Source organism: Rhea americana, unplaced genomic scaffold (assembly GCF_003343005.1).
Source record: "Rhea americana isolate MKP2758 unplaced genomic scaffold, rheAme1 scaffold_200, whole genome shotgun sequence".
Lineage (NCBI taxonomy): Eukaryota > Metazoa > Chordata > Aves > Rheiformes > Rheidae > Rhea > Rhea americana.
Window position 1 is genome coordinate 1,381,380 of NW_028186151.1, and position 13,209 is coordinate 1,394,588.

The following is a 13,209-nucleotide window of genomic DNA, read 5'->3' on the forward strand; positions in this document are numbered from 1 at the left end:
GCTGAAATGTTACCAAGTGTCAGTATCTTACAGTAGCCTTACTGAAATTGTGTTCAAATTTTAAAATGCTGAGCATCACTTAACAGTTGTTTCAGGACACTCTAATGAGGATGGGTAGGACTGCAAAGTCACGTCAGCTGTTGAAAAACTGATTACTGCCAGTCTGTTACAAGGCCTTTTAAAAATCCTCGAGTTAAACATTTTGCACATTGCTGAACTCTACCCTAATGCTTTACTAGCTGCTGAAATAACGTACCTGAAAATGCTCTCACCAAAGTAAATATGGCTTTTAAAGACCTACCTTCTATCTTTGCAGATCATTTGAAGACGACTATGATGCAGATGAAGTCTTATCTCCCCCTGAAACTGGAGACAAGTCAGACAAACTAGTTATTTCAGATCTCTCAGCATAGAGAAACGTAATCAGTATCTGTCAAACTGGATAGCAATCAGCTCTAAGACACTTAAGGGATTTTTCTTAAATCCCTCATTGGAGCAATGTGCTTTATTTTGTACACTGTAATTTGAGAATCCTTTTTCTCTTCCTGTGTAACTGCAATAAGGTAATTTCTATAAAAGGCTTTTTACAATGTGTTATTGTGCACGCTCATTAAAAATGGTGATTGCACCTTGTTTCCTTTATATCTTTCCATACAAATTCTGTTACATCCCCATATGTGCAATAAATGCCAGCATCTAGTTATTAACCGTAACAACTGTGCACAACATCTGCGGTGCTGATTTCTGTGCACTTCAGTGCCATTGTGACCCTTTAGCTTTACACTAGTAGTGAAGTGAGAGCTGCCACATTAACTTGATTTAAATGAAAGTTTAGAAGTCTTTTAAAATGCAAGTCACAGATAAGTCCTCATTTTTAATAGCTTCACTTTTTTCTTTTTGGAAGCCAAGGCAGCATCCCTGTGCATGGGGAAAGCGAGGTCCCTTTTTGTGCTTTATACTACGAGACCTTCTTGTGCTGCTAAACGCATTTTACAGCACTACATGATGTAGTGTTTCGCTGAGGATTTAAGGTGCACATAGTGTTTCCGTATATTCTCCTGTGCAAGAGGCGAGTCTCTAAGTCCTCTTGCATGTTTACAAGGGAACGGACATGCCATGCTCAGGAGGGACAGGACTGGTGCATCTGCCCCTTCCTCGTGCTCTTCCTGGCTCCTCTATCACTAATCCATAGCCTTCTGCAAGCCAAGACTAAGCTGAGATCATGAGGGGGAGGGAGAAACAAATCCTAACCCGGCATAGGGAGGGTTTACCAGAGAGATCCTTTAACTGGTAAATGAATTCAGCTGATACAGTGCTGAAAAATTATTGTCCACCCATGAAATTGGCCCTAATCTCTGAGTGGAAACACTGCAGCTCCCTAACAAATTCTTGCTTTAAGTGCAAAATTAACCTGGCTTTCCCCATGGACTCGCAACCAGTGACTCCAGTGACAGCACATCAGCTATTGCTGGCGTTGTTCCTCCCGCACAGCTTCAGTTTGGGTTTCAACACAGAGGTCGTTATAACGTATGACGGTCCTCGGTTTTACCCATCACAGTATGCAAGCAGCTGTGGTACTTACCTTCTCCAGCTTGGGACAGGTTTCAGCTGCCAAACTGTACTTTTTTTCCCCCCAGCGTCTGTAACTGTGTCCAAATACATGCTACGTGGTGTTTACACACTGCTTCTGCTGCTTAAGGCGCTGCAGGAATAACAAAGCACGACTCCTCGCAACACGTCCGCGTGAACCCCTGCCAGAAGGCCGGAGAGCGCACGGCCCTGCCAGTGCTGGAGTCAGGTCTCCACGCAGGCACCCCCTCGTCGGGCAGGGCCCATCCGTTTCACGGCTCCTTTCGATATACGCGTGCTGTGAGCTTACCCTGTGTGGCACAGACAGATGGTAGCACAACGGAGCAGCGATCCTTAGCTGCTCCTTCTGCACGGTGCCGGTATGCAAAGAGCCAAGTAATCGGCCGATCAACTCTTCAGCTTTCCTAGGAGTCTTGAAGCGTCCTGCCTGCCTCCCTCTGCCCGGGTAGGATACACTGCTGCTGTGTTGAGGAAACTTTCTCATCAGGATCAAAATCTGAAAGGGCACGGGGGAACGTTCGGTTATGCTGGGTTTGGAGACCTGTTCTGTTTTCCTCGAACGAAGCCTCTATTGTCTCCAGCTGCCTACGCACATCGCAGGATCCCGGCTTTTCAGGTAGCTGGGAAACTTCTGGATGCTCCGCGTTCTCAGCAAAGGCACTTTCGGTTACGTTGCTTTCCACAATAAAAGATACAAACAGGGAACGCTACCAAAACTGAGATAAGGCCCCTTTAATGCCCCTTTGAATGCACCAGGCACAAAAGTTCAGTTCAGCGCCAGGATATGCATGAGAAAGAGAACGAGGCTCGCGCGGAGCCCTGCTGGAGCCCGTCCCAGGATCACCACGTTGCCTTGCATTTTTATGAGCGCAGCAACTCCGTTCCTCTCAGCCACGAGCCCTCAGACACCAACGTCTGAATTACATCTCCACCATCACTATAACCCCCCCCCCCAGGGGAAAAGCCTTATTGGGGACGATTCTGCAAAGATTCAAACGCAGAAGAAACTACGAGATGATTATAAACGAGCACAGGACCGAAGTCACCCAACTGCCAACTGTAGCTAGCACCATCCCCTTCTTACCCTGAAAAATCCTAGGCAAAGCAGCTCGCTTCTTCTTTAATACCCGCTGTGTAACGGCCTTTCACTCTTAGCTTGATTTAAATCTCTCCGAAGACAAAATCTCCGCAAAGGAGCGAGAAGAACCTGAGCCCCTTCTGGGCTGGAATGGTTTTGCCACCATCTCATCCTTCATCGTACTTCAGCGCACCGCTAGCTCGAAATCCGTAAGCAGCAGCAACCGGCATACCCAGTTTGCCGATAATTTAAAGCCTCATTTCAGAGGAGCTTGGCGATAGTTTCAGAGAGCCTTTAACCCGGGATAGCTGTTGCACCTCCAAGAGAAAGCTCTCTCAGGGCAGTTTGGGCTGGTACAGGAATTCAGGTTCGGAAGGGACCTCTTTAGGTCTCTCGTCCAACCCCTGCTCAAGGGCAGGGCGGCTTCAACCTTAGAGCAGGTTCCTCGGGACCGTGTTTTGAAAATCTCCATGGGTGGCGATTCCACAGCTTCTCTGAGCACCAGCTTTCCTCCTCCTCCTTCTGAGGGAGTTTGGAACAGCAACATCCTTTTCCAGGAAGGATGCATATTCCCAGGAACATACAACGTACAACCGCACCCTCACCCGAGCAGGGAGTTACACGCAGAACGTGCAAGGCTCTCCAGTCGAGCAAGCATCTTCCTCTTCTGAGGCGCAGGACGTACGCTGGGATGAAGGCAGAGCCCACCATGGCTCGTGAAGAGCTGGGACGCTCCTCCAGCTTGGCATTACGTCCTCGCTGGGCTGCGTCATGAGCTCTCCCTGCTCTTGCTTCTGATCCACCACTTCAGGATCTTCCCTCTTTCTCCTTGTATGCCGTTGCAGAGGGGCTTCCAGGAGAAGCTACAGAAGCCGTTGTTAGCACGATCTCAGTGCGAGACACACAGTAATTTGTATCATTTACTCTAGGAGCAGGTATCTAGCATCTGTTTTACTAAAACATTTGAAAATAACTTCAATAATTCGAATTATCAGCAATTTCAGATGGTTTAGTAAATGTGGTTATTTTACACCAAACCTCTTAACTTTGTCCTGTCCTAGCTTACCTGGGTGGAAGGTTTCTAAAACTGCAGGACACAAACAAGGTGAATTCTGGAATTCCAATTCCACCTTTGCACTTTTACTTTCTGGGATAAGTCAAAACACGAAGAGACGAGAATGCCCGTGGGTACAGCCCCCAAAGCGTGCTAAGCTGAAACACGGACCAGTCTTGGAGGTCGCCAAGTTCTCTGGAAGGAAACACGCCAGCAGTTACAGCACAGAAAGCTTGTAGGAACCCACTTCACTCCAGCTCTGCCTCCTGTCTCCAAGCATCAACGCCACTTGAGATGCCGCATAAAGAACGTTTTTCATTGTAAATCCAGCTGAGACTCAAGTCCATTGTGAGCAGGTTTCTTTTTCCCTATGAAGAGTCAGAAAAGTGAGTAAAATTCAAATTCGCATGATAAAAATACGCATTTGCGTTCCTTTGTTCTCTCTGGTCTGCTTTTGCCCAGCAAAATGAAGACCCATGTCCTTACAAAACCCATGCTTTTTGTTTTTATATACACCAATATTCTCTCTCCACAGATTTAAGATGAGGGGTAGGGCTAGATCCAACCAGATGCAATTACTACTGTAACGCTACCAGCTTGTTTTTTTTCCTTCCTTTTCTAAAATCTCAGTAACGACTGCCACATTACTGTGTCCTTCAGCGAAGCCCGGGGCGAGCACAGTTCCGCTCTGCTGGCCTGCCAGCAAGCGGCAGTGTTGCAAACCAGGCGAGGTCAGCAGCAAAAATCCCGGCGTTCGAACACCGCAGAAAATCTTCCCGTTTCCTAAACAGGCAACCGAAGAGATACTCGAACCAAGGTAGTGCCCTTGGCTCCTGCTGCGAAATGCACCCAAAAGGCCAATAATAATAATAATAAAGGTCACCGAAGTATCATTTTAATGGCACTTATTTTTGGAGTACGGCGTTTCTAAATCACGCTATCTTAAGTCTATGCAATCAAACCGAACCTCAAAAAAATCCACAAGCTACTCTAAGAGAACCATGCAGACAACGCTTACCCTTTTACTGCAACCTCTTCCTGTATCACTGGGTGACAGTTTTAGAATTTGAATATTTAATACTAAAGGTTTTGATACTTGAATAAAGTAGTTTGGAGACATTCTGTGCTGGCATGGTTCTATCTTTGCATTTTTACTTTTTTTTTCTTTTTTTTTTGCAAATAAAAAAAATGGATTTAAGAAGTAACCTGTCTTGTACTGAGCAATGGGGTAGAAAATTACTGTTCACCTTATCTTCCTGGTGGGCACCTCCGGGTTTCTTTAGAAAAGCACACAGAAGTCCAGTGGGTTGGTGCCCACAAACGAGATGCATCTCGCGCGTTTTAAAGCGGCTCTAATACAATAGCGCGTACCCAAAACGCTTCTAACGTATAAAAAAGCTGCTCTTTTGCTGTTGTTTGACTTCTCAGGAAGTTACCGTCAGCAATCGAAAAAGCGCTTTAGAAATACAGTTTGTATAAAAAATTACACGAATTAAAAAGCAAGTGTGTTTGGGGAGCTTATGTAGAATAAAAGCAATTGGTTTTTATTCCGGATCACCGCAGAGTCTTTGCGAGATTGATGTGCCACGGTTTTACGGTCTTTTTCTCGCAAGTCTGTGACTGTTAATGTGCGAGCGGCGCGCTGCGCTGCAAGTACCTGCCTTTGGGGTTTCAGGTTGTGCTTTAGCTTCCTGGCGCAGGGGAACTCTCCAGGGTTTTTTCCTGGCAATACACGATTTTGTGGTGCTTGCACGGGGGGAAGATGCCTCTTTCCTCTCTGTCCTACGCAGCGAGAAACTCCAGGATCGCAGATTGAGGCAGCTGCACAAGACGACACGCGTTAACTGGCTGCCCAGTCTGCAAGGAGGTTTTAAAAGCCGTCTGTGCCCGCGGGAACATCCGCGGGAGGTCCAAGGGACACGGGAGCATCTGGAGCGCCCTCGTCCTTCGCGTTGGTACCGTATGGAGAGCAGGAACATCGCCGGCCTGAGCTAGCTGCCTCTCTAGCCTTCTCTTTCTTGCGAGAACGTCCTCCGCGCGCTCGGGTCGCGAGCACCGGGCCGACTTTGCACCGCTGCCCATGAAAGCGCGATCGGAAATCCGCCCCTTCCGCTGGGATTTCTGCTCTCGCACCCCGTCTTGCGACTTACTTGTCTTTGCGCAGGAACGCGCCCGCAGCAAAACTGTTCGGCGACGACTTGCAGCTTTTTCTTTCCGACACAGCTCTACGGATGTCCGAACGTGGCGAACGGGAGCCTGGAGGTCCGTCGCTTTCCGCGGGAGGCCGGGGTAGAGAGCTGCCCTACGGCGCGCTGCCCGTCGGAGCGGGCATCCCCGGCCGCCTGCCCACGGTGAGCGCAAAGGGAAGCTGCCCCGACGCACGGCAGCGCGGGAGCAGCGCGGGGCCGCTGCGGGGGCCCTCGCCCCCAGCCGTGCGGGAGCTAAATCCCCGCCAGGGCCGGCTCTCCGTCCGCCCCTCGCCAGCGTTTCCTCGCGGCCAGCCAGCAGGGAGCGCGGGCCGCGCTGCGGGCTCCGCCGAGGCACCCGCGTTTTCATTCGGCTCCCTTGGACCACAAGCAGCGCCGAAAGGTCCCGCAGCAGCACGTCTCTAAAGTGGAAACCGAGGCTTTTAAAACTAAAACCACTGCAATTATTTTTCAGCAGCTTTACAATCCCTTCTGTTGCTCAACTTATTAAAGAGCAACTAGACAAGAAGAAAGAAAAAAAAAAAGGGGGGGGGGGAACCACCCAAACACATCCAAACAAAACAAACCCTAATTTAAACCATTACAAAATTAGTCATCTATGGACTAAGCAGTATTTAGACAATAAATGCAATATGTGCCACACTGATGCCCTTAGCAGTTGCAAAATAGAATTAGAAAAATAACATTTATTTATTAAGTCAAATTGAATTTTCATTTACATTTCAAGAACGTGGCAGCAAAAAAGGAAGCTTTTTTCCAAAAAAAAAAAAAAAAAATCAAAATAAAAACCCCCTGAATCTACCATCTGCAAGTCTACATTAATCGTCAGGGCTCTCCTGTCAATAGTTCCAGAACACACTTTACCTAAATCGCCAACTTCTGGTACCATATTCAATGCAGCAGCAAGATGGTACAGACTCCAAGTACTCCTGCATTTACGGAGCAAAGGTACTACGTACAGAATCTAATAGAAATCTCAGTAAATGTGCCATCAACAATCTCAGCAAAACTGAAGGAGCTCTGCAGAAGTGTTTGGAAATGACCCATGCTGCCAACCCATTTTACTCCCCTAACACCAGGTTGAGGCCTGGCTACTTTTCTTACATGTAGTGGGCTAATAAACAGATTTACATTAGTAGGTCACGATCAAACCACCAAATCAGAAAATGGGAGGATCCTCTTGGGTCAACACAAAAATCACATACAAGTTTAACTAAATACACTTTAATAGGACATCATTAAATCTCATGAGGGCTAAAAAACACAGATCTTAGGTACTTGGGTTGGCAAATAAAGACAAGAATACTAAAGAAGCATTTTCCACCATTTACTCATTATCAAAAATATTTTTCAACTCTTCTTGCAAAACAAAAACAAAAAAGTACAGACTGGACACAAACATCACATTTTTCTTCCTATGGCTTTAACCCCCCCACCCAACCCACCCCACAAAAAAGACGGGGGCAGAAACAAACCAAAACCAACAAAAAGATCTGACCACATTCACAGAAAATGACACCATGGTACACTACGAAACAAAAGGAGGTGTCATTTGTGTCCAAAGGTTTTTTGCTTATTTCTTAGGTGAGTAACCATCATTGTACATGCTTTGTGCCAAATCAAAATATATCTAACACTAAAGTCGGAAAGTCTTGGAGGTTACGTTCAACGCACGAAAGGGAGGATGGAAGCAGTAAAACACCGTGAAAAATTCAAACACTATTTAACATGCTGTTGAACCAGGAACTGCCTTTTAAATCAGAAGGTAACGTTTTGTATTCTAGTCGGCCCACGTTTAATCTGTGCTGTATCAAAGAGGAGGAATTTTGGCTTTCACAAAGTAGTCCGACTTTGCTAGGATGACAACGAAGTCAAACAGCAAAACAAAATTCTTCTGCTCGGAGCCTTATGTAGGGATTAACCAGAAATAAACCATTTTTGCATAAAGCTCAATTCCTACACAGGCACTTTCATTTCTAACGCTTCTGCAGAGAAGCTCTCTCACAACTTGTGCCCTTCTGCCCAGGCTGAAAAGCATCTACCTTCTAAAACAACTTTCGGCACAGCACATTACAGAAAGATTAGCAGGCTTCTGGGTGGAGTGAATGATATAACCTATATTCTCCAACAAGCATCCAAAACATTTGACCTTAGTAGATGGCCATCAATTTTCTGAAAGATAAAACTTAAAAAATGCCTGTTAGCAGAGAAACATGCTCGTGGGGACGGGCCCCAGGTGTATTGCAGTACAAACTTAATAAAAGTGAAAAAGAAGGAAAAATCCAGTGCTGGCCATCGCCGTGGAAGCCTCTACGAATTGCACGCGCTGATTAGCAGCACAGAACCAACCAACCAGCCAGCCCCAGAGTCTCCTCCGTAACTCGCAGAAAAGCTCTCTTCTCCAGGCACAAAGGCAGTAAAAAACCAGCAGGAACCGCCCCAAAAAGGGAGAGACGGGTGTTAACAACATTTGAGCCTTGTGTACAAGCAGTTTTTCCTCCCCCACCGAAACAGTCAGTAATACGGTGGCACCGAGAGCAAAACGGATCAGGAACGTGACCTGCACGGCTGTCAAAGCCCCACAAGCCGGTAACAGCCATGGCGTACTGACCGTCAGCAGTTTACCACTCGTATCTAGCTGACCAAATTTCCGGACCCTTGCCTGCAAACCGGGCTGCTTTTTGGGCTACTAGCTTTCTCAATATTTTACTGAAATTTTTAAACTGTTCAATAGAGTAGGTAACCAATTCCCACAACGAGATTTTCTACTGCTCTGACACTGCACTCCTCAGCTTAATGCTGTATTTTCTACAGGAATACTAGGTGATTTTCTAGCAACAGTGACTGTAACTAACTGATAATTATTTTTCTACATCTTAATCTAGAACAATTTAGATGGACTAGCTAGATATCACTTCTCTACTTTTAAGCAGAAGCTTTGACTGAGCACAAAGCATGAATGAGTACAATGAGGTTAATATATTCCTTGCCAAAGATCTTGTGATAAAATCATTTACATCAGCAATTGATCTCAAACTATGAGGTGCTGTAAGAACTAAAAACAGTTTTAGGGTAACTCCTCCATTATCTGCAACTATTTCCCAGACACTAATACACATAACATAGCAATGAAAAACACTTGATACAAGTGATCTAAATGCAGGAGCTCCAGCAAGTTAAACAGAACCATAGCTGCCTTAAAACTGTAGCAGTTCCCCTACTAATGGCAGGGAAAAGAAAGAAAGATTCAACAGTCATATCTCATGTCTATAGCTTCATCCAAACTTTTATCATCGTGTGTACTGGCAGCTAAAAACGTAGTTACTGGTGACCCTGTCACATTGATTACACTGGTGCTTGTGCTGGCATTGCGCACAGCAATGCTTGTCACATTAATGCCCAAAGTAAGCCTAGTCTGCTCCAAGGCCTTTTCTGGCACTGCAAACGCCTCCAGCTTCTTCTCCCCGTTAGCCATATATGAGTTTTGGCAGCCACGGCATATGCAGTCAAGGCAGGCTTTGCGGTTAGAATAGCAAGGGCAGCGTTGGCCACGGCATGTAAGAACACTTGGATTTTGGGTGGCACGACCACATTTACACCCCTTCTTTTCTTGTGGCTTTTTATACACAGTTTTTGTTGGGCTTCCTGGCATAACATTACTGCTAGGAACTTTCTCCTTTGCTTTGTCTTTTGTTTTCAGCACTCCTGGTTTGGCTTTTGGATGAGATTTCTTAGGGGCATGTTCTAAGTTCTTTTTCATGCTTTTGTTAGACAGGAGCACAGTTTTACTGATTTTGGGAGTAGTGCCTCCATTAGGTACAGTTGCAATAGGCTGCAAAGACATTTTATTTTCCTGCTTCACTGTTACAGGAGCTGATGCTCCCAGTGTTGGGCCACAGATGATGCTGGAAATGGGTAGAGGTTGAACCTTCTCGCTGTCGCTTTCTGATCGAGAACGCTTTCTGTTTAACTTAACTACCTTAGGCGTTGCCGCGGTACACGAGATCCCGTGAGGAGAAGCATCTGTGGACATGAAAATGTTATGGCTAAGAGGTGGGGGAGAAAGCTGCAGAAAAGGGCCATTAGTCATGTTTGTCTCCAAGCTGGGCTGCAAATTAGAACCACAGACTTCAGTATTTGAAACTGTTTCTAAGCTCCGCAGAACCTCCTCAACACTAAGGAGGAGCGATCCACCTGGCTTTATATCTTCACTGAAACTGCAGATGTCAATGCCTGTCGTACACAAGTCACTGGTAGAAACTGTATCACACACAGGCTGCAGACTGCTAGAGATGTCTTCAGTTTTTATATACTCTCCAGTACTACATACGTCAATTGTATTTGTATGTTCAGGAGAAGGAATATTCACTCCAAGTTTATCTACTGAAAGCCCATTACAATTGGGCAACCCGTTGATAACAGAACTTCTTATATCAATATTGTGTGTGCTTTCAGGTACTGATGAAAAACTCGCTGGAGGATCGTTTGTGAGTTCTGAGGTGGAAGGTACTGGGGAATGTGTCAAACACAAAGCCAAGGCTGTATCGGAAGATTTTTCCGTCTCTTCATGGAGTGGTGATCCATCTTTGAGCAAAGCCAAAAGATCTGCAGAACAATCAACTGCTTGGATAATATCTCGTGCCAGTGGAGTTTGTGTTATGTATTCGCAGAGTTTCTTATAGCAGTTCACTAGAATGCTTAGCTGCTTATTCTCCTCAAATTGTTCGTAGTCTTTGCACCAGCTACATGATGGTTTCATCATCATCTTCTTGCCTTTACAAGTTTTGCAGACATAATGCTGACATGTGGAGTTGGTAGGAGCAATAGGGTCTTGTAGCAAATTTCCTAAGGGGGGGGGAGAGAAAAAAAAAAAAAGAAAAAAATTACAATGGACTCAAGCCAAGTTTCCAGGATAACACATGATGAATTTCTTATAATATGCATCATAAAAATTGCCTGAAAAAGTTCAATAATTAAGCCAAAGAACCACCAAACAAACTATCCAAACAATAGTGTAGGAACTTCTTACAGCTTCCACAACTGGTTTTATAATAAGATTGAATTAAAAAAAAAGTATCAAAGAAAAAACATCACGCCAAAATTTGATGGCCTGCTGTAGCCTTTAGAAACACTTTTAGCTAAAATACTGACTCACTCCAGTTACTTCAATTGAGAGTGACAAAACACAGGAGTTTTCTATGAATTTACTAAAAGCACAACAACAACAACAACAACAACAAAAACTCATAAAGGGCTACTGCAAGAATTCTAATGAAACTTGGGAAACAAATGGAAACAGAATAGAGGGAATCCCTAAAAGGAATGAAAAAAAAGATGAAATATCAAGCTGAAAAGGGAAGAACACACAGTTGAGACTTTGTTTTACACTTCATTCAGCTGGAACTAAAAATAGTGCATAGCTTTGTGACAGTCAATGCTATGAAAAAAGCACAAAGTTTTTAACTCTGAGAGCAACCTAAACAGTTAAATGAGAATAAACACTTATAAACATGAATAAAATACATAATAAAAATAAATGTAAATAAAAATGGGGAAAACAGTATTATTTGCTAATAGCTTACTGTTGTGCCAAAACAGAACATGTAACAGGGACACTATAGCATGTCTTGAGGAGTGGCAGCTCCCTGTTTTCCAACTCATAGACATGTATCAGTGAAATAATACTTAAAACAGTAGCACTGCTCTAGCTGTGGACCTTAAATATTTTCAAGGTGTCAACAACAATTCACATGTCATGGGTAGGAAATTAGAAGAAAGGATTTTCTCTAAAATCCTACTAAAGAAAAAAAGCTCATAAAAAGCAGCTGCTAATGGAATCAACACAGCTGACAGTACAGGAGGTTTTAGCTTCATGGCACTAGGAATTTAACTTTTCTTCGCGTAATATGAGAAAAAGAACCGACCGCAGCCTCTAAAATCCCTACCAAGAAACACCAATAGTAAAATGCTCTTCAATTTATGCAGTGAAGACTTCAAGTCAATAGATGGGACCTGAACTCAACCTGCAATAGAAATATGTATTTTTTAAGTTAAGTTCCTTTTTGAATGACACCACTTAAACAGCAATGCAGGCAGAGATGTCTCTCAGGGTTCCAAGGCAGCATTTGAGTTTGTGAGAGGAGTCCCTAACTCCCATGGGGAGAAACAAAAGAGAGCCTGAAACATGTCTCAAAAGCCGGATCCTTAAGTGAACACGTCTAATACCACTTGTTTGTTTAACGCTCTGAGGCTTCAGAAGTCATTAGGCCGCCCTAAACCACACACGCACAGCACTTCCAGGAACGAAGGCCCTCCAGGATTTACACCCAGCGAAACAAAACACTTTGGATGCAAGGCTCAGTCACGTGCCTCCACATCAAACGTGTCCACGAGGCCCAAAACAGCCAGGCATAGAAATTACGAAAGTGTCTGTCCTTCAGGAATGGGCAATCTACACTGACTTCAGCTTTGCTAAAAAACAGTAAGACAGCCTCTCCCTGTGGTCTGCTACTCCAGGTATTAGAAGAAGACAGTAAGTAAGCCAGTCTCCTAGGAAACCCTCAGGTTTTGCTTCCCACTTTTAACTGTTTATAGCCTAACCCCAGAACTGAGTATTTGCCAGCCAGGTCTCCTGCAAATCCAGCATCAGCTGCAAACAAAAAATATGACTTAATAAAGTACACTTTTAGAGCTCAGAAAGCACAAAGTCAACCTAAGGTGAAGTCTTTCAGAAGTTTTGTTGTTCAGACAGGCCTAAGAAGGAAAATACACACAGTGAATGCTTCTTTTAGTGAGGCAAGTCTCCAGCCCAGAATCGAGGCAAACTGTAATGGCAATATCCAGGTTTTATATAAAACATTTATTTTTTTCCAGTATCCTCATTGTAAGAAATTCCTATACTTAAGATTCTTGAAAAAGTCAAGAGAAATGCAATGCCCCTCTCTCAGGAAGCAGGAGGTTGCTACCTTCCTAATGTTATTCCCCTTAGGAAGAACTGAACACTACAGAACAACGTTTCTGCTCTTTCTAAATCCACGGGAGGAAGGAGAAACGAGGATTGCCCTATTCTTCTATTATACCCACCTTGATTCATCCCGCAGCTACACAGTCACCAGAGAGAACACAAGAAAAGCAGCAAGGAAAGCAAAAAGGAAATGTAAGCCTGAGAATGCATGGGACAACATAAACCGATGATGAAACCACACTTTGACAAAACTGAATTTGTTGTAGTGCCATTAAGGCACGACAGAGGTTGAAGATAATTCTCACAGAGACAGTCC

At 44.5% G+C, this 13,209-nt stretch overlaps 2 protein-coding genes across 3 annotated transcripts in view; one reads left to right on the forward strand and one right to left on the reverse strand.

Moving 5' to 3' along the window:
- The window catches only part of LOC146596452 (serine/threonine-protein phosphatase 2A regulatory subunit B'' subunit alpha-like), a 56,320-nt gene extending 51,476 nt beyond the window's left edge, over nt 1-4,844 (forward strand). Inside the window, exon 15 of one of the 2 annotated variants that reach the window (XM_085303918.1) lies at nt 317-4,844. In XM_085303918.1, coding sequence (XP_085160044.1) covers nt 317-413 — 97 coding nt within the window. In that variant the 3' untranslated portion in view covers nt 414-4,844. The remainder of the gene's footprint in view (nt 1-316) is intronic. The other variant, XM_085303919.1, reaches the window with a different exon arrangement.
- A 1,820-nt stretch (nt 4,845-6,664) lies between these two features.
- MSL2 (MSL complex subunit 2) lies at nt 6,665-10,799 on the reverse strand. The gene has a single exon (XM_085303920.1). It carries the CDS (start codon nt 10,692-10,694, stop codon nt 9,177-9,179), a length of 1,518 nt encoding a protein of 505 aa, XP_085160046.1. The 5' UTR covers nt 10,695-10,799; the 3' UTR covers nt 6,665-9,176.
- Nucleotides 10,800-13,209: the final 2,410 nt, after the last annotated feature.

Excerpts from the sequence above, each read along its gene's own strand:
- MSL2 (XM_085303920.1), bottom strand. The coding sequence starts at position 10,694 with ATGATGATGAAACCATCATGTAGCTGGTGCAAAGACTACGAACAATTT.